The sequence below is a fragment of the Gymnodraco acuticeps genome, unplaced genomic scaffold (genome assembly GCF_902827175.1).
Source record: "Gymnodraco acuticeps unplaced genomic scaffold, fGymAcu1.1, whole genome shotgun sequence".
Classification (NCBI taxonomy): domain Eukaryota; kingdom Metazoa; phylum Chordata; class Actinopteri; order Perciformes; family Bathydraconidae; genus Gymnodraco; species Gymnodraco acuticeps.
The window spans coordinates 250,072-276,464 of NW_022990451.1; the positions used below are offsets into that span (position 1 = coordinate 250,072).

The 26,393-nt window shown below is 40.6% G+C and overlaps 2 protein-coding genes across 2 annotated transcripts; both read left to right on the forward strand.

The window, feature by feature from the left end:
- The first annotated feature begins 268 nt into the window (after window positions 1-268).
- Window positions 269-9,929, forward strand: LOC117552352 (pepsin A-like). The gene is made up of 9 exons (XM_034225730.1): window positions 269-341; window positions 1,826-1,976; window positions 2,844-2,961; window positions 5,548-5,666; window positions 6,715-6,911; window positions 7,826-7,942; window positions 8,027-8,168; window positions 8,268-8,366; window positions 9,646-9,929. The coding sequence occupies exons 1-9, from the start codon at window positions 286-288 to the stop codon at window positions 9,781-9,783; spliced, it is 1,137 nt and encodes a 378-aa protein (XP_034081621.1). The 5' UTR covers window positions 269-285; the 3' UTR covers window positions 9,784-9,929.
- A 2,331-nt stretch (window positions 9,930-12,260) lies between these two features.
- On the forward strand, window positions 12,261-24,862 carry LOC117552351 (pepsin A-like). Its single transcript, XM_034225729.1, has 10 exons — window positions 12,261-12,355; window positions 13,951-14,026; window positions 15,565-15,715; window positions 18,283-18,400; window positions 21,062-21,180; window positions 22,230-22,426; window positions 23,395-23,511; window positions 23,596-23,737; window positions 23,837-23,935; window positions 24,579-24,862. The coding sequence occupies exons 1-10, from the start codon at window positions 12,346-12,348 to the stop codon at window positions 24,714-24,716; spliced, it is 1,167 nt and encodes a 388-aa protein (XP_034081620.1). The 5' UTR covers window positions 12,261-12,345; the 3' UTR covers window positions 24,717-24,862.
- Window positions 24,863-26,393: the final 1,531 nt, after the last annotated feature.

Consider the following 26,393-nt stretch of genomic DNA (forward strand, 5'->3'; position numbering starts at 1 on the left):
TTTTCCTAACTTTAATTTTCTTGAGGTCAACGATTACCTGTTCCATTTCTTATCTTCACTTATCAGTTATGTGTGTGCTGCCTTATCAAAGTGTAATGCTAAAATGTTAGTGCATTTGTATAAAAGAGGATGCGAAGCTGTGTGTAGGCATTAAAGTCTTTGGAGTCATAAGGTGAGTTTACTGCGCTTTATGGCTGCTGCAGTATTTCAGTTTCAATGTTTCTGTGAAGAGATTTTTTGGTGAAATAACCTCCTTTTCTTGCAGTTGATAACCAAGCCGTGAAAATGCAGCGTGCCTTTGTTCTGTGTGCCGTGGTGGCGCTGTCCGAGTGCCTCTTCCAGTAAGTCCTTCCTTTCTAAAATATATACCTGTATCTCGAAAGAAAATATTATTTTAAGTAAAGGCAGATTGGTCCATGTTTTTTTGTAAAATACTGACATGGGTAGTGTCCAGAGGTGGGAAGTAACTAAGTACATTTACTTAAGTACAATGTTGATGCTACTTGTACTTCTACTCCACTACAGTTCAGAGGTACATGGTGTCCTATTACTCCACTACATGTATTTAATACCTTTAGTTACTTCACAGATGTGGATGAATGATGTGAAATATAATCAAGTGTTAAATCAGACTGTAGTTCCACCTGGAGTAAATCCACCAGCTACCCTGCAGTATACAAAGTACTTCAAACTAGCTGCACCTTCACCAGCTTTGAGAACACTTTCATGATAAATCATTATAAAATATATCATATATATTATTCTGAAATGGACCAATCTGCACAACGACTACTTTTACTCTCGCTACTTTAACTATATTTTGATGAGAATACTTTTCTACTTTTACTTGAGGAACATTTTGAATGCAGGACTTTTACTGTAACTGAGTATTCCTACACTCTGGTACTTCTACTTTTACTCAAGTACAAGATCTGAGTATTTCTACTTTTACTCAAGTACAAGATCTGAGTACTTCTACTTTTACTCAAGTACAAGATCTGAGTACTTCTACTTTTACTCAAGTACAAGACCTGAGTACTTCTACTATTACTCAAGTACAAGATCTGAGTACTTCTACTTTTACTCAAGTACAAGATCTGAGTACTTCTACTTTTACTCAAGTACAAGACCTGAGTACTTCTACTTTGACTCAAGGACAATATCTGAGTACTTCTACTATTACTCAAGTACAACATCCGAGTACTTTTACTATTACTCAAGTACAACATCTGAGTACTTCTCCCACCTCTGGTAGTGGCGTAGTTTGGACCCAAACGCAGGACAAAGGAACGTATAACAGAAAATACTTGTATTTGTTTCTTGGTCTAGACAAGGCAAAGCAAACCAGAACATAACTTCCTGAAAACCACAAACAACAATAAGAACAACATTAAACAGAAAAGCAGGACTTAATACAAGCAGAACTAAAGGTGCCAGTGTTTGCAGAGCTAATGGGGAACAACTTGAACTAATAACGCCGGGAAATTCTAACAAAATAGGCGGGAAAACCCACATATCTAGATTAATATTGGCAGTCCATTAAATTCAATTGAAAACAAGATTGTTAACGTTGACGATGAAGGAAACATGCAAAGACCTCGTAGAAAACAAAATGAAAGTGTCTCCAGTTGGTGCATTGCAGGGTTCATGTATATCGACTTCTTGCACAATTTGTATTTTTGTATTTTTTCATATATGTTGCATGGTAGGAGGGGCTCAGGTCAGAAGAATGTCATTGCCATTTCTACACTGTAGCTTTGTGCATATGATAATAAAACCTGTCATGGAAAACCAAATGAAAGTGTCTCCCCTTGGTTTTTCACAGGGTTCCTCTGGAGAAGGGTAAGACAGCGAGGGAGACCCTGGAAGAGCAAGGTCTTTGGGAGGAATACCGTCTCAAATACCCGTACAACCCCATGGCCAAGTTTGAAGATAGCTTTGCTGTCGGCGGCGAGTCCATGACCAACGACGCTGATGTGAGTAACAGCTGCTGAAGATTTAAAGGTCACCTAATATGTAGACAAAATCCACTTCTTCATGTCTCTTCAACATCAACATGTGTCCCCTCTTCTCCATGTCTCTTCTACATCAACATGTGTCCCCTCTTCTTCATGTCTCTTCTACATCAACATGTGTCCCCTCTTCTTCATGTCTCTTCTACATCAACATGTGTCCCCTCTTCTTCATGTCTCTTCTACATCAACATGTGTCCCCTCTTCTTCATGTCTCTTCTACATCAACATGTGTCCCCTCTTCTTCATGTCTCTTCTACATCAACATGTGTCCCCTCTTCTTCATCAACATGTGTCCCCTCTTCTTCATATCTCTTCTACATCAACATGTGTCCCCTCTGTGGAAAGAGACTCTGAAAGTTTCAGGAACAAAGATTCTCTCTCTTTTTGATCCATTTCTATAAAAACCTGTCTGAAAATGAGCTGATCAGATTTTGGCCACTTTATGATGTCATAACGATGTGTTGTCTTGTGTAACCATTAGCCAATCAGCAACCAAGGTAACCCCCCCCCCTTATCACCTGAATCTCCTCCTAGAGCTCCATTGAGTTCTTTGTAACCAAATCTCTCTCAGAGGGGCGTGGGGAGGGGCTCCTTATTTTCATCTAAAGTAACAGACAGAGAATCAGCACTTTGGAAACAGGGCTGAAACAGAGGGGATTATGGGTAATGCTGCAATGATCTGTTTGGTGTTCCAGCCAATCAGAGACAGGTTCTGTATATATTTGAGACCTGTGATATATTGATGAAGAACAGGATAATAGGTGACCTTTAACAGATGAACTTTGATGAAGAAAGCTAAGGTTCCCATTGTGTCCTCTTCCTCTCCAGCTGGCTTACTATGGCATCATCTCCATCGGGACCCCTCCTCAATCCTTCAAGGTCATCTTCGACACCGGATCCTCCAACCTGTGGATTCCCTCGATTTACTGCAACAGCCCCGCCTGCAGTACGTAGAACTCTTCATCTATTACTAGCGTCTATTTAATGGTAATAACAGGATCACACAAAAGGCCGATGCATCTCAGATGCGCACAACGATCCATGTGGAAATATTATGGCCTTTTAAGCTGATAAATATTGAAAAAAGGAAGGACCAGATGAAACCTAAATCCATTGAGTAGTGGAAAAAGTGATCTGACAGTCCTTAAAGAAGTGTAGAGAGAGTATGGTTGTGATTAGACATCCAGAGTGAGTAGTTAGGGTTAGGGTTAGACCTAACTCTGTAGGAAAGCCGAACCTCAAAGCATTTAGTTGAAATATTAGGCTTGTATTTGGGCAATGGGTTAGGAGGTAAGCTATGCATAGTTACAACTAGGAACACAAATGAATCCAATTACCATTGAATTTCCCCTAAAGAAAACTCAATAAAATGATGAGAATATCCAAGTTTGATCTCGTAAATTGACGGCTCATATCTCTTATACCTGTTTCAGGTTACAACTTTACGAACAGCACTAAACAGAAAAGCAGGACTTAATACAAGCGGAAGTGCTGTTGTTTGCAGGGCGAATGGGGAAAATGTTAAACTAATAACTCCAGGAAAGTCTAACAAAACAGGCGGGAAAAGCCACAAAGACAGGAAGTCAAAACAGACATCGGGAATAAAGTTTCAAAATAAAACACGAAAACCAAGATCTTGACAATCATGAGATGTAATCTCATCAGTGGAAATCTCCTTTTAGTTATTCCAGTATCTAGATTACAAGATTAATATTCCATTAATACATTAAATGGAAAAAAATAAATCAAGATTACTAACTGTTCTTTTTCAATTGCTTTACTTTGCACTCACTGCAAAATATGTTATTGTCAATAAACACCTAATCAGCAAACATTTAACAATTATTTGTAGTCTTTACGTCTGTTCTTTCTAGACAACCACGACAAGTTTAACCCCGGTAGTCTTTAGAGATGTTTTAGTAGAGAGCAGTGAAGGCTGGTGGAAAATATTTTTGGTGGGGCTGTTGATATAGTGAGAAATGACCCCTTAAATTAGGACTTCTGGTGATGTAATGGCGCGTTTCCAGTGCAGCGCGGAGCTCGCTTTAATGCTGCGTTCAGACCGGACGCGATGCGAATATTCGCTTCGCTCTAAACGCTCCTATCGCATCGCTCTAGTCGCTCGAGTTTCACCGCGGCTGCCAGCTGTGTTTACTCGCATCATTCAAACAAGACGCGCTGGCTCGGGAGCAACAACTACAACAAAATGAACATATTTTACCGTGATTAAATTGTAATACACGTTTCTAAATGATGCCGACGTAACAACATACTGATACCGGTTTGTAAAAACCATGAATTAATGCTTTGACAAGTCTGCAGACAGACGGCAGGCGAACAACCTTTTAGAATGCTTGTTTTCTGAATGGAGCTTGGCTAAGCTAACGTTATATATGTATATGACATAAATAAACCAGCGACTGTATTCTCCATGACACAGACAGTCTGTGGTTTGTACCCCGGCTGTTTGAAGAGCAAGCATGGGAAACAAAAGATAGCATTTACCTTTTTGCATCGTTTGCATCCAGCTAGCCTCGTTGATACGTGTTGTCTTTTTCACGAGCTTGCTGTGATATATACAAATCGGGTTGGTCCGGTCCAAGGTCTTTAAGTATCAATTTATCTCCCAAACTCCTCCTTTGGAAAGGATTGGAGAGTAGCTCTTGCACGGAATTGGGTGCAGACCGAGGTCCGGCGACTCCACCTGCACACCATTCTAAATACTGCGTCACCTTGGTCACTCACGAGTCTAAAAAACAACTCACGTCACGTAAGCAACGTGGGCGCCAACGTGAGCGCCCTCGTGACCAAAATATTTGACGGCGCTGATTGGCTGAAATTATGTTTCGGCGGCACAGTTTACTATTGAGACTTTTGCAACGTGCTGGTTGCTGCTGTTTGTCTCGGGGGCTCCGCCCGGTAATGATAAACTAATGCCACGGGCAGGAAACATGTGACTTATCAGTAACTTTAGACATCGTAACACCATTTTAAACCAGATTGTATTGTAGATTATACATTTTACTGATACCAATTGTATGATATTTACCTTGTTCATTACAAATAAAAATATAAAATATATATATTTTTTTATATATATTTTTTAATTTAATATTTTTTTTAATATTTTTTTTTGAATGTGGGAAGAGGTGGGGCGGCGCCCCTAGCGCCCCTATGGGCCGGCCGCCACTGGTAGAGAGTATGATTGTGATTAGGCATCCAGAGCGAGTTGTTTAGTCCAAGATCTGCAAAGGAAAGATTGTAAATTCCCGTTATTTTACCACTTTAATGTCCACATTTTTTCTTGTTGTTATACAGCCCTTATCTCTGATGTTCTGAGGAAGTTTTTGTTAGGGTGGTTTGAAAGTTTAGATTGCAGATCATAGGTTAATAGTGGCAGTCCATTAAACTAGATTGAAAACAAGAGGTCAAGACTTTTCAATTATGTCATTTGCTTTAAAAAAAATTCACAAATATACACTTTATCAGACAAGCATTGTTAATATTTGTGTCCTACATCTGTTCTTTCTAGACAACCACGATAAGTTTAACCCCAGCACCAGCAGCACCTTCAGAAATAACGGCCATGCTCTCAGCATCCATTACGGCACCGGCAGCATGACCGGATTCCTGGGATACGACACTGTGACCGTAAGAAAATAAAGAAATTACTAACACTATATATTCGAAAATGGGTTCACAGTTCACATGTTTAACGATGAAGGTACACTGAATATCTGTTGGGCTGAAGTGTCCTATTTATGTGTTGCATAACCTTTTTTACTTGATTAGCAGAGGTGGGAAGTAGTGGAGTACAAATACTTTGTTACTGTACTTAAAGGTGGGGTAGGTAAGTTTGAGAAACCGGCTCGAGATACACTTTTTGTTATATTCCATGGAATGATCTTAACATCCCGATAGCAATGAATATCTGAAGTGCTTTGACAAAAAATCCATTGAAAAATGTCATCTGTGGAAGCCGTAGTTCTGTAAAAAGCACGACCAATCATCTGAGCCGGCCCGGCTAAAGTAACTGGATGGCCTACCTGCCTGTCAGCCTTCCATCTGGGCACACATTTACCTCGTGCCCTCATTGGTCATGTGCGCGTTCGTGTGTGTTGGAGGAGGGGCTCTGTGAGGAAGTGGCAGATTTTCTTCGGTTGTGTATTTTCAAATTCTAGCGCACTCGAGCTGGTTTCTCCAAAATTACCTACCCCACCTTTAAGTACATTTTTCTGGTATCAATACTTTACTCCACTACTTATTTTTCTGACGATTTTTTATTGCGTGCTTATTGATTTGAACACGATCCGTGTATCCATCATTTCCTGGTCTTCTCTAAAGAAGAGGGACCAATGGAAACGTTGTCATGTTGCCGTTGTTCAGCATGGAAACATTCATTAGCTAACAATGACATTATTGTTCTATTAATATAAAGGGAGGTCAGGTACTCTTTAAAACAGCTGCTAGTTATGGGTACTTTTTACTGAAGTACACTTCAAAGCCTCTTTACTTTGACTTGAGTAAAGAAGTTTACTCAGTACTTCTACTTTCACCAGAGTATTATTAAACACGAGTATCTGTACTTCTACTTGAGTAAAGGATGTTTGTACTTTTGCCATCTCTGATGATTAGCAAAATCAAATGATCCTGTTGTAATTTAAGAGTGTTTTTAATCCCTGTGTTCTGTGTTTCTCAGGTTGGTGGACTCGCTGTGAAGAACCAGATCATCGGCCTGAGTGAGACTGAAGCTCCCTTCATGCAGTACATGCGCGCTGACGGTATCCTCGGCCTGGCGTACCCTCGTCTCGCTGCATCCGGCGCAACACCCGTCTTCGACAACATGATGAGTGAGAATCTGGTCAACCAGGACATGTTCTCCGTGTACCTGAGCTCGTAAGCACACAAAGTCTTAAAATCAAAGTCTTGTTTCCTCGTCTTGAAGTTTTTTTTAATGTTTTTTGGTTGGAAAGGATTTTCACCTTTCGTTCTACGACATAAAATACATCAGTAAATACCCCAGTGGTGGATTTAAAAATGGCGTTTGCTAACAAGTGTCTTAATAAGACGACTAAACTTCATCACACCCAACATTAGCCAACGTTAGCTTATTGATATAGCCTTACATTAGCTTTTGTCTTCATAAAGTGTTGTTAATATGTAGAGATTATCTATCAAAACAGATAGCACATGTCTAACCCTAACCCTAACCCTCACACACATGTTATCCTATTTTCTGCAATATTCCAAAATTCCCATTAGCTTTTTGTTGAGGGATGCTAACTTGTGATGCTAACTTCCAAGTCACAAAAAGACATCATCCCTGCACCGCTCTATACTGAGATAGCAACTGATTTCTAGACAATTTTTCATTTTTTGAATGAATGTTTTATCATTTATTCTACTATTTCAACAATTATACAGTTTATACATCCGAAAAACAAACAAAATGAGTAATACAGAGGTATTAAATACGCACACAGATAAACAAAGTTTTACCCATACATATGTACACATATACATACACATAGATCTGTAAAGTAACTAAAGGTATTAAATACATATAGTGGAGTAAAAGTACACAATTTACCTCTGAATTGTAGTGGAGTAGAAGTAGAAAGTAGCATTACATTGAAATACTCAAGTAAAGTAAAGTACCTCCAAGTTGTATTTAAGTACAGTACTTGAGTTAATGTACTTAGTTACTTCCCACCTCTGCATCTATGCAAGGTAATAAAAGGATCACAAAATATAAATAAAGTAAACAAAATAAAACAATGAATTAATGATGCTCTCTCCTGTCTTTGCAGTGACACTCAGCGAGGCAGTGTGGTGACCTTTGGTGGCATTGACCCCAACCATTATTCTGGTTCCATCTCCTGGATCCCCCTCTCCCGCGAGCTGTACTGGCAGATCACAGTGGACAGGTAAAGAAACAGAAACACAGCATTACAAATCCTCCAGAAATCTCTAAAAGTGTTCTGATGCATGCTGTTCTGTTTCTCTTTCAGTGTTACTGTCAATGGTGAGGTTGTGGCCTGTAATGGCGGCTGCCAGGCTATCGTTGACACCGGTACTTCTCTGATTGTCGGACCTCAGAGCAGCATCAGCAACATCAACAGCAAAGTGGGAGCTACCAACCACAACGGAGACGTAAGTGCCCAAATGTTAAAGGATATTCCCACAGCTTCTTGTTGTTGAAAGAACGGTACAAAAAACGTAACTCTTTCCTCCATTTTTCTTTTGCTTCAGTACTTGGTCAACTGCAACAGCATTGCTCAAATGCCTGATGTGATCTTCCACATCCACGGAGAGACCTTCACCATCCCAGGCTCTGCCTACGTCCGCCAGGTAAGATTTTATGCTTGCCTGCCAGACACTTTACCTTAGTGATGCATGAATGAGTCGTATAACCCAGTAATGCTGACTCATTTTAGGACTAATTTCTGCACCACTATCCTCCCTCGTCTCAAAGTAAATGATGTTTTGAACGTGTTTATGGTTGTTAGCCTGAAATAAGAAGGTCTGTGGTTAACACAAGATGAAGAGATTTTTATTTTACGACATAAAATACGTCAGTAAATACCCCACTGGTGAATAAAAAAAATTGTGGATGCTAACAAGTGTCTAAATGAGACGACTAAACGTCATCACGTCCACCCGCCTTTTGCTTAGCGGTGGTGACGTGATGTCATGTGACCGTGCTGTAGTTCCTTTATAGCCCAACATTAGCCACCTTTAGCTTAGCGGTGGTGACGTGAAGTCATGTGACCGTGCTGTAGTTCCTTTATAGCCCAACATTAGCCGCCTTTAGCTTAGCGGTGGTGACGTGAAGTCATGTGACCGTGCTGTAGTTCCTTTATAGCCCAACATTAGCCACCTTTAGCTTAGCGGTGGTGACGTGAAGTCATGTGACCGTGCTGTAGTTCCTTTATAGCCCAACATTAGCCACCTTTAGCTTAGCGGTGGTGACGTGAAGTCATGTGACCGTGCTGTAGTTCCTTTATAGCCCAACATTAGCCGCTTTTAGCTTAGCGGTGGTGACGTGAAGTCATGTGACCGTGCTGTAGTTCCTTTATAGCCCAACATTAGCCACCTTTAGCTTAGCGGTGGTGATGTGAAGTCATGTGACCGTGCTGTAGTTCCTTTATAGCCCAACATTAGCCGCCCTTAGCTTAGCGGTGGTGACGTGAAGTCATGTGACCGTGCTGTAGTTCCTTTATAGCCCAACATTAGCCACCTTTAGCTTAGCGGTGGTGATGTGAAGTCATGTGACCGTGCTATAGTTCCTTTATAGCACAACATTAGCCACCTTTAGCTTAGCGGTGGTGACGTGAAGTTATGTGACCGTGCTATAGTTCCTTTATAGCACAACATTAGCCACCTTTAGCTTAGCGGTGGTGACGTGAAGTCATGTGAGCGTGCTGTAGTTCCTTTATAGCCCAACATTAGCCACCTTTAGCTTAGCGGTGGTGACGTGAAGTCAGGTGACCGTGATGTAGTTTATCTAATGGAAAGAAACCATTGGCTTTTTGTTGAGGGAGATGCTAGTTTCTAGGTTGGCGTACAGAAATACATCCTCCCTGCACTATTTTGTCCCCCTCCATCTGAAACTCTTCTCTTTCCACAGTCTCATTCCTATGGCTGCCGTACTGGCTTCGGTAACGGAGGAGACAACCTGTGGATCCTGGGAGACGTCTTCATCAGACAGTACTACGCCATCTTCAGCAGAGCCCAGAACATGGTGGGTCTGGCCACGGCTAGATGAGAAACCTGGAGTCACTCCTACCAACATCTTTAAATCAATCACATGTGTTGTATAGTAGGATTTAGAAAATGCCTGAGACGCAAATATTTTCCCTGTCCGAAATATGATTATATTTCCTCATATCCAATAAAGAGAGTTCAATCTAATTGACTGGTGTTTTTCTAAAATGTACAATAAATAAACATGACACACACTTTTAAGTGAAGATATTGACACATGAATATTTGATGATATGGATTTGATTTTAAGATTATTTAAAGGTATGTTTGCCTTTATTTGACCGATGACAGGGTATAAATGAGGGATGGAAAGAGGTATGACATGCAAATCATTTACTAAGCCTGGAATCAAACTTGGGACAAGAAGCTTAATGTTTGATTAAACAATCACCAATCAGTCACAAAGATTTAGGTTGACAGTAAAGTTTGAATCTTACTGTAATAAAACCTGTATTTATTAAGAGACTACATCTTAGTTTTGGTCAATAACTTTGTCTGACCAGTGGCGAGCCGTGACTTTTATACCTGCAGCTGTCTTTTTGGTGTCCACTAAATAAAGGATTGCTATACTTTCAGACCCCTCGTCTCGCCTCCCAGCTTTTTGTTGCAGCCCAAGAGCCGGGTTGTAACATATGGGGCAGGGCCGGCCCTAGACTTTTAGGGGCCCTAAGCGAGCTTTGGCTTGGGCCCCCCCCCTCACTCTAGCGCGTTCTCACTACACACAACACGGAACCAACTTTTGTCATAAGATGTTAGCATAAGCACTAGGGGTGTTGAAAATAATCGTTTCTACGATGCATTGCGATGCGGACGTGGACGATTCGGTCTCGATGCAGTGACGGAAGATAATCGGTTATAGCGTAGTAACGTTGCTTCCTGATTTTCCGGCCGCGGCTTTACTATAACGTTTTTTTTTTCTGTCACTTTAATATAAAATCGGTCGGTGACGCAGAGATCAGGGAACAGACGGGACAGCGGTACAGTAACACCAAACACGGAGCAGTCTGCTTTATCCACCAACACAAGAACACCAGTCCAGAACCAACAGCAGAAGGACCCGCTCTGAATCACTCCGTGTCGCTGCGGCACAGGGATTTATGTTTTAAATAAATAATCGCGTTACAATCATCTCAGGTTTTTGGTGGATTTAATTAAGTCTTGGATTGCAAAGTATGAATGTCCTCTAGCAATTTTCAGACGATATATACGTGTGTAAAGTTTGTGAAGGCAGGAGGAAAAAAGCTTCCGCGATCACCGTCTCCTCTGTTCCTCTAAGCCCCGCCCCCTCACTGAAAATAATGAGTGACAGGCTGATTGATAGTGACCAGATAGAAACTTTATTATTCACTTAATCACTGAGATATAATGAAGCTAACTTAATCTCATACATTCATGGGATTTACGTAACAGTAAGACAGAGAATGTAAGTGTGCACCCACATGCAGTATTTTAGTTGTTATATGCTGTTGTAAATACTCCTGTTGTCTGCTGTGTTCAGACTCAAGTCCTGTGAGTGATGCCACATTCAGGACATTCAGTGTCCTTTTTTTAAAAGAAGACCGTTGCTAGAAGCTGCAGCTAGACTGCAGAAGCATTATTTTTTTGTTTTTGAGGATGGAACAACTTCACACACAGATATAGGGAGGCTAGACCTATACAATTAATTTATTTTGGTTTATAAATGAATGTCAAGACATTTATGTTATTGATATCTGAAGCACTTTCTAAATAATAAAAAGAGAGTTCATATGTATTTACTGCATGTATGTATTGATGAAAAATAAGCCATGTGCAGTAATATAGAAAATTGAGGATGCAACGCATTGGTATGAATCGTGATGCATCGGGATGCATCAGGATATCGAATTGAATCGAATCGTTGACAGGATAATCGTAATCGAATCGAATCGTGAGACCAGTGAAGATGCACAGCCCTAATAAGCACACATATTGTATAAATAAGCATGTAAATATCGTGGACCTAACCTCCTCTAGGGGGGTCCGAGGGCATGCTCCCCCGGGAAGATTGTTTTTTAAATATTGAAGTTAAAAGTATCAATCTGGTGCATTAAGAGATCTATGGATACATCTCTCAACACCCATATGAAACAGAACTGTAAACAGATTTTTCTTTATGGATATTTTACAAATCACTCCCCTTTTAAACTGTGTTCTTGTTTTACTGTCATATAGTATTTCATAACTGTTATTCATTTATTCTCTCTGGCTGTCCATCTCATAATGTTCACATAGAAACTAGCTGCCAATAGGAATATCATTCAGAAGAATTATAATTTCATGCAAAAAGAGGTTGCACATTTAAATTCAGGTGTTGTTATGGCAACGTCATTGGCCAAACAGCCACATTTACTGCTGCAAATACGTTCAAACATGCTGTCCACACGTAAAGCAGTGGCATGCCACCATTTCAGCTGACTTTTTCTCAGAAATACTGTCACATAACATCCATATCTTCGTTGATGCTTAGCTAAACTAACTATGAAATACTTTAACTGGACAGGACTCCGGATCAACTGTGTACTGTAAGGTAGCTTCTAGCTTCATGTCGAACAGTAAGTCAACATTTCCCAGAGAGCTTTCTTTGAAACCACCAGGTAACACTAAAAAACATTACATTTAGATTGTATGACAAAGTGTTTATTTGATATATCTGGCTAGCTATAGCTACTTGCTAACGGTTTAGCTTACCCCCGCGATTCAAAGTAACGTCAACCTAGCTGTAATTTATGCGTTGCTTACATGTTCGCATGACTTGGAAGTTTACTGACATTTACATGCCTTGTTTATCTGGCTCAAGTGGTGGCTCTGGGGTTGTTGTGTGAGAAAAAAATGTCTTATGTCCATTGTCAAAAACTCTGAGTCCGACTGACAGTTTATTTGAAACATTGTCACAGCTCACAGGATAGGTACCTGTCAGTCAATAAGACAGATGTTTATTTCCATTCAACTCTCTAGTTGGTCTGGTATCTTGCCTCTGTTGCATTCAGTGAACACGGGAAATTACATTAGCCGCTTTCACACCAAGTACTTTGCTGTACTTAGTTCCCAGCACTTAGTACCCCCATGGAAGTAAGTACAGATCGCGTTCACACCGGAATAAGTTCCCTGAGGGAAGATTACGCAAATGAAGCCGGTCACTTTTTCTTCTTCTGCTTTGGGTTTACTGGCAGGCCGCAGTAAATCGCCAAAACGCCGACACCTCCTCATCTCCACCTCTCCCATGTTTTCTTTTGTGTTGCCAAAAGGTATTCTCTCTCCGTTGGTGCGTGGGACTATGCTAATAATGCTAATAATGCTAATGCCAGCAAATACAATGGCGGCTTCACAAAACTTTTCAGAGTTTTACGGGGCGTGGTTTGCAATTCGCCCAGTCAATCGAAATTGGTACTTTTTTCTCCCCAGGATATTACCACCTCTCTAGCAGGCACTAAACGTGGGGTTAAAAGTTCTCGGAACTAAGTACTCTTTTTGGTGTGAACGCAAAATTCCAGGCACTAACGGAACTAAACGGGAAAAGTACTCCGGTGTGAACGCGCCTAACCCTGCCGTCCTCTCTAGTGTCATGATGAGGTTCAGGTAAAGCACGGTTAATGTATTATATAATTGTCTCAATAATATATTACATGACTTTGAGAGTAGGCAATCTAGACATATTAACAAAATGAATTAAACATACTTATCACGGCGACGGTGTACTGAAATAATTATTTTCTTTCATTTTTTTTTCTGAGAATAATAACAAATGGGGTATAAATATGTATATATTTTATAAAAACAAAGTGTGAAACAGTTTAATATGTAGTAAAACTGCATCTTAGTTTTATTTGCATCACCTTTTGGCATTGCGAGAGGAAAAAGTCGTGCAAGCTTTAATCAAGTTTGTTTTCCTAACTTTAATTTTCTTGAGGTCAACGATTACCTGTTCCATTTCTTATCTTCACTTATCAGTTATGTGTGTGCTGCCTTATCAAAGTGTAATGCTAAAATGTTAGTGCATTTGTATAAAAGAGGATGCGAAGCTGTGTGTAGGCATTAAAGTCTTTGGAGTCATAAGGTGAGTTTACTGCGCTTTATGGCTGCTGCAGTATTTCAGTTTCAGTGTTTCTGTGAAGAGATTTTTTGGTGAAATAACCTCCTTTTCTTGCAGTTGATAACCAAGCCGTGAAAATGCAGCGTGCCTTTGTTCTGTGTGCCGTGGTGGCGCTGTCCGAGTGCCTCTTCCAGTAAGTCCTTCCTTTCTAAAATATATACCTGTATCTCGAAAGAAAATATTATTTTAAGTAAAGGCAGATTGGTCCATGTTTTTTTGTAAAATACTGACATGGGTAGTGTCCAGAGGTGGGAAGTAACTAAGTACATTTACTCAAGGACTGTACTTAAGTACAATGTTGATGCTACTTGTACTTCTACTCCACTACAGTTCAGAGGTACATGGTGTACTTTTCCTCCACTACATGTATTTAATCCCTTTAGTTACTTTACAGATGTGGATGAATGATTTGAAATATAATCAAGTGTTAAATCAGACTGTAGTTCCACCTGGAGTAAATCCACAAGCTACCCTGCAGTATACAAAGTCATTCAAACTAGCTGCACCTTCACCAGCTTTGAGAACACTTTCATGATCAATCATTATAAAACATATCATATATATTATTCTGAAATGGACCAATCTGCACAACGACTACTTTTACTGTCGCTACTTTCACTATATTTAGATGAGAATACTTTTCTACTTTTACTTGAGGAACATTTTGAATGCAGGACTTTTACTATAACTGAGTATTCCTACACTCTGGTACTTCTACTTTTACTCAAGTACAAGATCTGAGTACTTCTACTTTTACTCAAGTATAAGATCTGAGTACTTCTACTTTTACTCAAGTACAAGATCTGAGTACTTCTACTTTTACTCAAGTCCAAGATCTGAGTACTTCTACTTTTACTCAAGTACAAGACCTGAGTACTTCTACTATTACTCAAGTACAAGATCTGAGTACTTCTACTTTTACTCAAGTACAAGATCTGAGTACTTCTACTTTTACTCAAGTACAAGACCTGAGTACTTCTACTTTGACTCAAGGACAATATCTGAGTACTTCTACTATTACTCAAGTACAACATCTGAGTACTTTTACTATTACTCAAGTACAACATTTGAGTACTTCTCCCACCTCTGGTAGTGGCGTAGTTTGGACCCAAACGCAGGACAAAGGAACGTATAACAGAAAATACTTGTATTTGTTTCTTGGTCTAGACAAGGCAAAGCAAACCAGAACATAACTTCCTGAAAACCACAAACAACAATAAGAACAACATTAAACAGAAAAGCAGGACTTAATACAAGCAGAACTAAAGGTGCCAGTGTTTGCAGAGCTAATGGGGAACAACTTGAACTAATAACGCCGGGAAATTCTAACAAAATAGGCGGGAAAACCCACATATCTAGATTACAAGATTAATATTGGCAGTCCATTAAATTCAATTGAAAACAAGATTGTTAACGTTGACGATGAAGGAAACATGCAAAGACCTCGTAGAAAACAAAATGAAAGTGTCTCCAGTTGGTGCATTGCAGGGTTCATGTATATCGACTTCTTGCACAATTTGTATTTTTGTATTTTTTCATATATGTTGCATGGTAGGAGGGGCTCAGGTCAGAAGAATGTCATTGCCATTTCTACACTGTAGCTTTGTGCATATGATAATAAAACCTGTCATGGAAAACCAAATGAAAGTGTCTCCCCTTGGTTTTTCACAGGGTTCCTCTGGAGAAGGGTAAGACAGCGAGGGAGACCCTGGAAGAGCAAGGTCTTTGGGAGGAATACCGTCTCAAATACCCGTACAACCCCATGGCCAAGTTTGAAGATAGCTTTGCTGTCGGCGGCGAGTCCATGACCAACGACGCTGATGTGAGTAACAGCCATGGGCGGCGCCAGGATTTGTTAGCTGCAGTAGCTTAGCAGTTGCTATATGACAGCACGGCGTTGCTAGTTACTTTTCAAAATAAATAAACAAACAATACCAGTGGGCCAAGAACGAGCCTGTTCATATTGTAGCGTTCGTTCACCGCTATTCAAGATCACAGATCACGAACCTTCAATGTCGAAAACGTTCTCTTTATTTTCTGGTATTGACGGCCACAGCCACGCCTTACAGAACCAATCAATAGTATAACACGCATTATGACTTTCCCCCACACTCGACCACAACTCCTACCGTCTCGTACTCCCTCCACACTCACACCGGAAACGCACACACCTGGAAGGGGCGGTCTCTACTCCCACCAACAACATTGCCTAAATAACTTTACAAATGTACACGTTTTTAGTCCCAGTGCGCCACTGAACGTAGCTATTATGTAAGGTGCTGGTATATATATACTAACTGTGCTTTCCCCCCCCAAAAAGTTGTAAATCAAACAAGTGAAGTACATGTTATGTTATGTTATAAAGCCGTGGAGGGCGGTAGTTTATAAACCAAAGAGTAACCGCCCTTACGGGACGCTCTAATAAGTAAAGCAAACGCACCCGCAAGGACACCTGGCTTCCTATTGGTTGAGGGATTTTGACAGGGTTGTTACACAAAAGATCCGAGCGCGCACAGAAGAAATCTGAGAGCAGACATTTCACCAGCGCACAGAAACAGCCTGAATGCGAGGAGAAGGCTTTAAGCTGGAACACAGGAAATCTGTAAGCAGCAATATATCTGAGTGCAAAACAATGGGGTTGCTAAGCCGTTGCTAGGCTAATTGTTGGAGTTGCTACAGCAACTCCAAGATACCCCCTGGCGCCGCCCCTGGTAACAGCTGCTGAAGATTTAAAGGTCACCTATTATGTAGACAAAATCCACTTCTTCATGTCTCTTCTACATCAATATGTGTCCCCTCTTCTTCATGTCTCTTCTACATCAACATGTGTCCCCTCTTCTTCATGTCTCTTCTACATCACCATGTGTCCCCTCTTCTTCATGTCTCTTCTACATCAACATGTGTCCCCTCTTCTTCATGTCTCTTCTACATCAATATGTGTCCCCTCTTCTTCATGTCTCTTCTACATCAACATGTGTCCCCTCTTCTTCATGTCTCTTCTACATCAATATGTGTCCCCTCTTCTTCATGTCTCTTCTACATCAATATGTGTCCCCTCTTCTTCATGTCTCTTCTACATCAATATGTGTCCCCTCTTCTTCATGTCTCTTCTACATCAACATGTGTCCCCTCTTCTTCATGTCTCTTCTACATCGACATGTGTCCCCTCTTCTTCATGTCTCTTCTACATCAACATGTGTCCCCTCTTCTTCATGTCTCTTCTACATCAACATGTGTCCCCTCTTCTTCATGTCTCTTCTACATCAACATGTGTCCCCTCTTCTTCATGTCTCTTCTACATCAACATGTGTCCACTCTTCCTCATGTCTCTTCTACATCAACATGTGTCCCCTCTTCTTCATGTCTCTTCTACATCAACATGTGTCCCCTCTTCTTCATGTCTCTTCTACATCACCATGTGTCCCCTCTTCTTCATGTCTCTTCTACATCAACATGTGTCCCCTCTTCTTACATCAACATGTGTCCCTCTTCTCATGTCTCTTCTACATCAACATGTGTCCCCTCTTCTCCATGTCTCTTCTACATCAACATGTGTCCCCTCTTCTTCATGTCTCTTCTACATCAACATGTGTCCCCTCTTCTTCATGTCTCTTCTACATCAACATGTGTCCCCTCTTCTTCATGTCTCTTCTACATCAACATGTGTCCCCTCTTCTTCATGTCTCTTCTACATCAACATGTGTCCCCTCTTCTTCATGTCTCTTCTACATCAACATGTGTCCCCTCTTCTTCATGTCTCTTCTACATCAACATGTGTCCCCTCTTCTTCATGTCTCTTCTACATCAACATGTGTCCCCTCTTCTTCATGTCTCTTCTACATCAACATGTGTCCCCTCTTCTTCATGTCTCTTCTACATCAACATGTGTCCCCTCTGTGGAAAGAGACTGAAAGTTTCAGGAACAAAGATTCTCTCTCTTTTTGATCCATTTATATATAAACCTGTCTGAAAATGAGCTGATCAGATTTTGGCCACTTTATGATGTCATAACGATGTGTTGGCTTGTGTAACCATTAGCCAATCAGCAACCAAGGTAACCCCCCCCCCCACCTTATCACCTGAATCTCCTCCTAGAGCACCATTGAGTTCTTTGTAACCAAATCTCTCTCAGAGGGGCGTGGGGAGGGGCTCCTTATTTTCATCTAAAGTAACAGACAGAGAATCAGCACTTTGGAAACAGGGCTGAAACAGAGGGGATTATGGGTAATGCTGCAATGATCTGTTTGGTGTTCCAGCCAATCAGAGACAGGTTCTGTATATATTTGAGACCTGTGATATATTGATGAAGAACAGGATAATAGGTGACCTTTAACAGATGAACTTTGATAAAGAAAGCTAAGGTTCCCATTGTGTCCTCTTCCTCTCCAGCTGGCTTACTATGGCATCATCTCCATCGGGACCCCTCCTCAATCCTTCAAGGTCATCTTCGACACCGGATCCTCCAACCTGTGGATTCCCTCGATTTACTGCAACAGCCCCGCCTGCAGTACGTAGAACTCTTCATCTATTACTAGCGTCTATTTAATGGTAATAACAGGATCACACAAAAGGCCGATGCATCTCAGATGCGCACAACGATCCATGTGGAAACATTATGGCCTTTTAAGCTGATAAATATTGAAAAAAGGAAGGACCAGATGAAACCTAAATCCATTGAGTAGTGGAAAAAGTGATCTGACAGTCCTTAAAGAAGTGTAGAGAGAGTATGGTTGTGATTAGGCATCCAGAGTGAGTAGTTAGGGTTAAGGTTAGACCTAACTCTGTAGGAAAGCCGAACCTCAAAGCATTTAGTTTAAATATTAGGCTTGTATTTAGGCAATGGGTTAGGAGGTAAGCTATCCATAGTTAAAACTAGGAACACAAATGAATCTAATTACCATTGAATTTCCCCTAAAGAAAACTCAATAAAATGATGAGAATATCCAAGTTTGATCTCGTAAATTGACGGCTCATATCTCTTATACCTGTTTCAGGTTACAACTTTACGAACAGCACTAAACAGAAAAGCAGGAATTAATACAAGCGGAAGTGCTGTTGTTTGCAGGGCGAATGGGGAAAATGTTAAACTAATAACTCCAGGAAAGTCTAACAAAACAGGCGGGAAAACCCACAAAGACAGGAAGTCAAAACAGACATCGGGAATAAAGTTTCAAAATAAAACACGAAAACCAAGATCTTGACAATCATGAGATGTAATCTCATCAGTGGAAATCTCCTTTTAGTTATTCCAGTATCTAGATTACAAGATTAATATTCCATTAATACATTAAATGGAAAAAAATAAATCAAGATTACTAACTGTTCTTTTTCAATTGCTTTACTTTGCACTCACTGCAAAATATGTTATTGTCAATAAACACCTAATCAGCAAACATTTAACAATTATTTTTAGTCTTTACATCTGTTCTTTCTAGACAACCACGACAAGTTTAACCCCGGTAGTCTTTAGAGATGTTTTAGTAGAGAGCAGTGGCGGCTGCTGGAAAATAATTTTGGTGGGGCTTTTGATATAGTGAGTAAAACATTTTTTTTTGGGAGAAATGACCCCTTAAATTAGGACTTCTGGTGATGTAATGGCGCGTTTCCAGTGCAGCGCGGAGCTCGCTTTAATGCTGCGTTCAGACCGGACGCGATGCGAATATTCGCTTCGCTCTAAACGCTCCTATCGCATCGCTCTAGTCGCTCGAGTTTCACCGCGGCTGCCAGCTGTGTTTACTCGCATCATTCAAACAAGACGCGCTGGCTCGGGAGCTACAACTACAACAAAATGAACATATTTTACCGTGATTCAATTGTAATACACGTTTCTAAATGATGCCGACGTAACAACATAATGATACCGGTTAGTAAAAACCATGAATTAATGCTTTGACAAGTCTGCAGACAGACGGCAGGCGAACAACCTTTTAGAATGCTTGTTTTCTGAATGGAGCTTGGCTAAGCTAACGTTATATATGCTCCGACCATCCACACTCACAACAACGGCCTACAGACATAAATAAACCAGCGACTGTATTCTCCATGACACAGACAGTCTGTGGTTTGTACTTGTTTAACTTTTGTCTAGTTTCTGAACAGATCGTATCTGTCCCCGGCTGTTTGAAGAGCAAGCATGGGAAACAAAAGATAGTATTTACCTGTTTGCATCCAGCTAGCCTCGTTGATACGTTTTGTCTTTTTCACGAGCTTGCTGTGATATACAAATCGGGTTGGTCCGGTCCAAGGTCTTTAAGTATCAATTTATCTCCCAAACTCCTCCTTTGGAAAGGATTGTAGAGTAGCTCTTGCACGGAATTGGGTGCGGACCGAGGTCCGGCGACTCCACCTGCACACCATTCTAAATACTGCGTCACCTTGGTCACTCACGAGTCTAAAAAAACAACTCACGTCACGTAAGCAACGTGGGCGCCAACGTGAGCGCCCTCGTGACCAAAATATTTGACGGCGCTGATTGGCTGAAATTATGTTTCGGCGGCACAGTTTACTATTGAGACTTTTGCAACGTGCTGGTTGCTGCTGTTTGTCTCGGGGGCTCCGCCTGGTAATGATAAACTAATGCCACGGGCAGGAAACATGTGACTTATCAGTAACTTTAGACATCGTAACACCATTTTAAACCAGATTGTATTGTAGATTATACATGTTACTGATACCAATTGTATGATATTTACCTTGTTCATTAAAAATAAAAATATAAAATATTTTTTTTTTTTAATATATATTTTTTAATTTAATATTTTTTTTAATATTTTTTTTTGAATGTGGGAAGAGGTGGGGCGGCGCCCCTATGGGCCGGCAGCCACTGGTAGAGAGTATGATTGTGATTAGGCATCCAGAGCGAGTTGTTTAGTCCAAGATCTGCAAAGGAAAGATTGTAAATTCCCGTTATTTTACCACTTTAATGTCCACATTTTTTCTTGTTGTTATACAGCCCTTATCTCTGATGTTCTGAGGAAGTTTTTGTTAGGGTGGTTTGAAAGTTTAGATTGCAGATCATAGGTTAATAGTGGCAGTCCATTAAACTAGATTGAAAACAAGAGGTCAAGACTTTTCAATTATGTCATTTGCTTTAAAAAAAAAAATCACAAATATACACTTTATCAGACAAGCATTGTTCATATTTGTGTCCTACATCTGTTCTTTCTAGACAACCACGATAAGTTTAACCCCAGCACCAGCAGCACCTTCAGAAATAACGGCCATGCTCTCAGCATCCATTACGGCACCGGCAGCATGACCGGATTCCTGGGATACGACACTGTGACCGTAAGAAAATAAAGAAATTACTAACACTATATATTCGAAAATTGAGTTCACAGTTCACATGTTTAACGATGAAGGTACACTGAATATCTGTTGGGCTGAAGTGTCCTATTTATGTGTTGCACAACCTTTTTTACTTGATTAGCAGAGGTGGGAAGTAGTGGAGTACAAATACTTTGTTACTGTACTTAAAGGTGGGGTAGGTAAGTTTGAGAAACCGGCTCGAGATACACTTTTTGTTATATTCCATGGAATGCTCTTAACATCCCGATATAAATGAATATCTTAAGTGCTTTGACAAAAAATCCATTGAAAAATGTCATCTGTGGAAGCCGTAGTTCTGTAAAAAGCACGACCAATCATCTGAGCCGGCCCGGCTAAAGTAACTGGATGGCCTACCTGCCTGTCAGCCTTCCATCTGGGCACACACTTACCTCGTACCCTCATTGGTCATGTGCGCGTTCGTGTGTGTTGGAGGAGGGGCTCTGTGAGGAAGTGGCAGATTTTCTTCGGTTGTGTATTTTCAAATTCTAGCGCACTCGAGCTGGTTTCTCCAAAATTACCTACCCCACCAATAAGTACATTTTTCTGGTATCAATACTTTACTCCACTACTTATTTTTCTGACGATTTTTTATTGCGTGCTTATTGATTTGAACACGATCCGTGTATCCATCATTTCCTGGTCTTCTCTAAAGAAGAGGGACCAATGGAAACGTTGTCATGTTGCCGTTGTTCAGCATGGAAACATTCATTAGCTAACAATGACATTATTGTTCTATTAATATAAAGGGAGGTCAGGTACTCTTTAAAACAGCTGCTAGCTATGGGTACTTTTTACTGAAGTACATTTCAAAGCCTCTTTACTTTGACTTGAGTAAAGAAGTTTAGTCAGTACTTCTACTTTCACCAGAGTATTATTAAACACGAGTATCTGTACTTCTACTTGAGTAAAGGATGTCTGTACTTTTGCCATCTCTGATGATTAGCAAAATCAAATGATCCTGTTGTAATTTAAGAGTGTTTTTAATCCCTGTGTTCTGTGTTTCTCAGGTGGGTGGACTCGCTGTGAAGAACCAGATCATCGGCCTGAGTGAGACTGAAGCTCCCTTCATGCAGTACATGCGCGCTGACGGTATCCTCGGCCTGGCGTACCCTCGTCTCGCTGCATCCGGCGCAACACCCGTCTTCGACAACATGATGAGTGAGAATCTGGTCAACCAGGACATGTTCTCCGTGTACCTGAGCTCGTAAGCACACAAAGTCTTAAAATCATTGAATAAGTCAGCTTTAACCACTTCTTGTTCCCTCGTCTTGAAGTTTTTTTAATGTTTTTTGGTTGGAAAGGATTTTCACCTTTCGTTCTACGACATAAAATACATCAGTAAATACCCCAGTGGTGGATTTAAAAATGGCGTTTGCTAACAAGTGTCTTAATAAGACGACTAAACTTCATCACACCCAACATTAGCCAACGTTAGCTTATTGATATAGCCTTACATTAGCTTTTGTTTTCATAAAGTGTTGTTAATATGTGGAGATTATCTATCAAAACAGATAGCACATGTCTAACCCTAACCCTAACCCTCACACACATGTTATCCTATTTTCTGCAATATTCCAAAATTCCCATTAGCTTTTTGTTGAGGGATGCTAACTTGTGATGCTAACTTCCAAGTCACAAAAAGACATCATCCCTGCACCGCTCTATACTGAGATAGCAACTGATTTCTAGACAATTTTTCATTTTCTAAATTTATTTTTTATCATTTATTCTACTATTTCAACAATTATACAGTTTATACATCCGAAAAACAAACAAAATGAGTAATACAGAGGTAGCCCTCCTGTTAGTTAAAAAAACATAATTCCGTATTAAATAGGCACACAGATAAACAAAATTCTACCAATACATATGTACACATATACATACACATAGATCTGTAAAGTAACTAAAGGTATTAAATACATATAGTGGAGTAAAAGTACACAATTTACCTCTGAATTGTAGTGGAGTAGAAGTAGAAAGTAGCATTACATTGAAATACTCAAGTAAAGTAAAGTACCTCCAAGTTGTATTTAAGTACAGTACTTGAGTTAATGTACTTAGTTACTTCCCACCTCTGCATCTATGCAAGGTAATAAAAGGATCACAAAATATAAATAAAGTAAACAAAATAAAACAATGAATTAATGATGCTCTCTCCTGTCTTTGCAGTGACACTCAGCGAGGCAGTGTGGTGACCTTTGGTGGCATTGACCGCAACCATTATTCTGGTTCCATCTCCTGGATCCCCCTCTCCCGCGAGCTGTACTGGCAGATCACAGTGGACAGGTAAAGAAACAAAAACACAGCATTACAAATCCTCCAGAAATCTCTAAAAGTGTTCTGATGCATGCTGTTCTGTTTCTCTTTCAGTGTTACTGTCAATGGTGAGGTTGTGGCCTGTAATGGCGGCTGCCAGGCTATCGTTGACACCGGTACTTCTCTGATTGTCGGACCTCAGAGCAGCATCAGCAACATCAACAGCAAAGTGGGAGCTACCAACCACAACGGAGACGTAAGTGCCCAAATGTTAAAGGATATTCCCACAGCTTCTTGTTGTTGAAAGAACGGTACAAAAAACGTAACTCTTTCCTCCATTTTTCTTTTGCTTCAGTACTTGGTCAACTGCAACAGCATTGCTCAAATGCCTGATGTAATCTTCCACATCCACGGAGAGACCTTCACCATCCCAGGCTCTGCCTACGTCCGCCAGGTAAGATTTTCTGCTTGCCTGCCAGACACTTTATCTTAGTGATGCATGAATGAGTCGTATAACCCAGTAATGCTGACTCATTTTAGGACTAATTTCTGCACCACTATCCTCCCTCGTCTCAAAGTAAATGGTGTTTTGAACGTGTTTATGGTTGTTAGCCTGAAATAAGAAGGTCTGTGGTTTTTACGGCATAAAATACGTCAGTAAATACCCCACTGGTGCTGTAGTTCCTTTATAGCCCAACATTAGCCGCCTTTAGCTTAGCGGTGGTGACGTGAAGTCATGTGACCGTGCTGTAGTTCCTTTATAGCCCAACATTAGCCGCCTTTAGCTTAGCGGTGGTGACGTGAAGTCATGTGACCGTGCTGTAGTTCCTTTATAGCCCAACGTTAGCCGCCTTTAGCTTAGCGGTGGTGACGTGAAGTCATGTGAGCGTGCTGTAGTTCCTTTATAGCCCAACGTTAGCCACCTTTAGCTTAGCGGTGGTGACGTGAAGTCAGGTGACCGTGATGTAGTTTATCTAATGGAAAGAAACCATTGGCTTTTTGTTGAGGGAGATGCTAGTTTCTAGGTTGGCGTACAGAAATACATCCTCCCTGCACTATTTTGTCCCCCTCCATCTGAAACTCTTCTCTTTCCACAGTCTCATTCCTATGGCTGCCGTACTGGCTTCGGTAACGGAGGAGACAACCTGTGGATCCTGGGAGACGTCTTCATCAGACAGTACTACGCCATCTTCAGCAGAGCCCAGAACATGGTGGGTCTGGCCACGGCTAGATGAGAAACCTGGAGTCACTCCTACCAACATCTTTAAATCAATCACATGTGTTGTATAGTAGGATTTAGAAAATGCCTGAGACGCAAATATTTTCCCTGTCCGAAATATGATTATATTTCCTCATATCCAATAAAGAGAGTTCAATCTAATTGACTGGTGTTTTTCTAAAATGTACAATAAATAAACATGACACACACTTTTAAGTGAAGATATTGACACATGAATATTTGATGATATGGATTTGATTTTAAGATTATTTAAAGGTATGTTTGCCTTTATTTGACCGATGACAGGGTATAAATGAGGGATGGAAAGAGGTATGACATGCAAATCATTTACTAAGCCTGGAATCAAACTTGGGACAAGAAGCTTAATGTTTGATTAAACAATCACCAATCAGTCACAAAGATTTAGGTTGACAGTAAAGTTTGAATCTTACTGTAATAAAACCTGTATTTATTAAGAGACTACATCTTAGTTTTGGTCAATAACTTTGTCTGACCAGTGGCGAGCCGTGACTTTTATACCTGCAGCTGTCTTTTTGGTGTCCACTAAATAAAGGATTGCTATACTTTCAGACCCCTCGTCTCGCCTCCCAGCTTTTTGTTGCAGCCCAAGAGCCGGGTTGTAACATATGGGGCAGGGCCGGCCCTAGACTTTTAGGGGCCCTAAGCGAGCTTTGGCTTGGGGCCCCCCCTCACTCTAGCGCGTTCTCACTACACACAACACGGAACCAACTTTTGTCATAAGATGTTAGCATAAGCACTAGGGGTGTTGAAAATAATCGTTTCTACGATGCATTGCGATGCGGACGTGGACGATTCGGTCTCGATGCAGTGACGGAAGATAATCGGTTATAGCGTAGTAACGTTGCTTCCTGATTTTCCGGCCGCAGCTTTACTATAACGTTTTTTTTTTCTGTCACTTTAATATCAAATCGGTCGGTGACGCAGAGATCAGGGAACAGACGGGACAGCGGTACAGTAACACCAAACACGGAGCAGTCTGCTTTATCCACCAACACAAGAACACCAGTCCAGAACCAACAGCAGAAGGACCCGCTCTGAATCACTCCGTGTCGCTGCGGCACAGGGATTTATGTTTTAAATAAATAATCGCGTTACAATCATGTCAGGTTTTTGGTGGATTTAATTAAGTCTTAGATTGCAAAGTATGAATGTCCTCTAGCAATTTTCAGACGATATATACGTGTGTAAAGTTGTGAAGGCAGGAGGAAAAAAGCTTCCGCGATCACCGTCTCCTCTCCGTTCCTCCAAACCCCGCCCCCTCCCTGAAAATGAGTGACAGGCTGATAGTGACCCGATAGAAACTTTATTATTCACTTAATCACTGAGATATAATGAAGCTAACTTAATCTCATACATTCATGGGATTTATGTAACAGTAAGACAGAGAATGTAAGTGTGCACCCACATGCAGTATTTTAGTTGTTATATGCTATTATAAATACTCCTGTTGTCTGCTGTGTTCAGACTCAAGTCCTGTGAGTGATGCCACATTCAGGACATTCAGTGTCCTTTTTTAACAGAAGACCGTTGCTAGAAGCTGCAGCTAGACTGCAGAAGAATTATTTTTTTGTTTTTGAGGATGGAACAACTTCACACACAGATATAGGGAGGCTAGACCTATACAATTCATTTATTTTGGTTTATAAATGAA

Excerpts from the sequence above, each read along its gene's own strand:
- LOC117552351 (XM_034225729.1), top strand. Across the intron at positions 18,401-21,061 it reads CTGCAACAGCCCCGCCTGCA|ACAACCACGATAAGTTTAAC; the intron begins GTACGTAGAACT and ends TGTTCTTTCTAG. Across the intron at positions 23,738-23,836 it reads CTACCAACCACAACGGAGAC|TACTTGGTCAACTGCAACAG; the intron begins GTAAGTGCCCAA and ends CTTTTGCTTCAG.
- LOC117552352 (XM_034225730.1), top strand. The coding sequence starts at position 286 with ATGCAGCGTGCCTTTGTTCTGTGTGCCGTGGTGGCGCTGTCCGAGTGC. Across the intron at positions 5,667-6,714 it reads TGGGATACGACACTGTGACC|GTTGGTGGACTCGCTGTGAA; the intron begins GTAAGAAAATAA and ends TGTGTTTCTCAG. Across the intron at positions 7,943-8,026 it reads TGGCAGATCACAGTGGACAG|TGTTACTGTCAATGGTGAGG; the intron begins GTAAAGAAACAG and ends TTTCTCTTTCAG.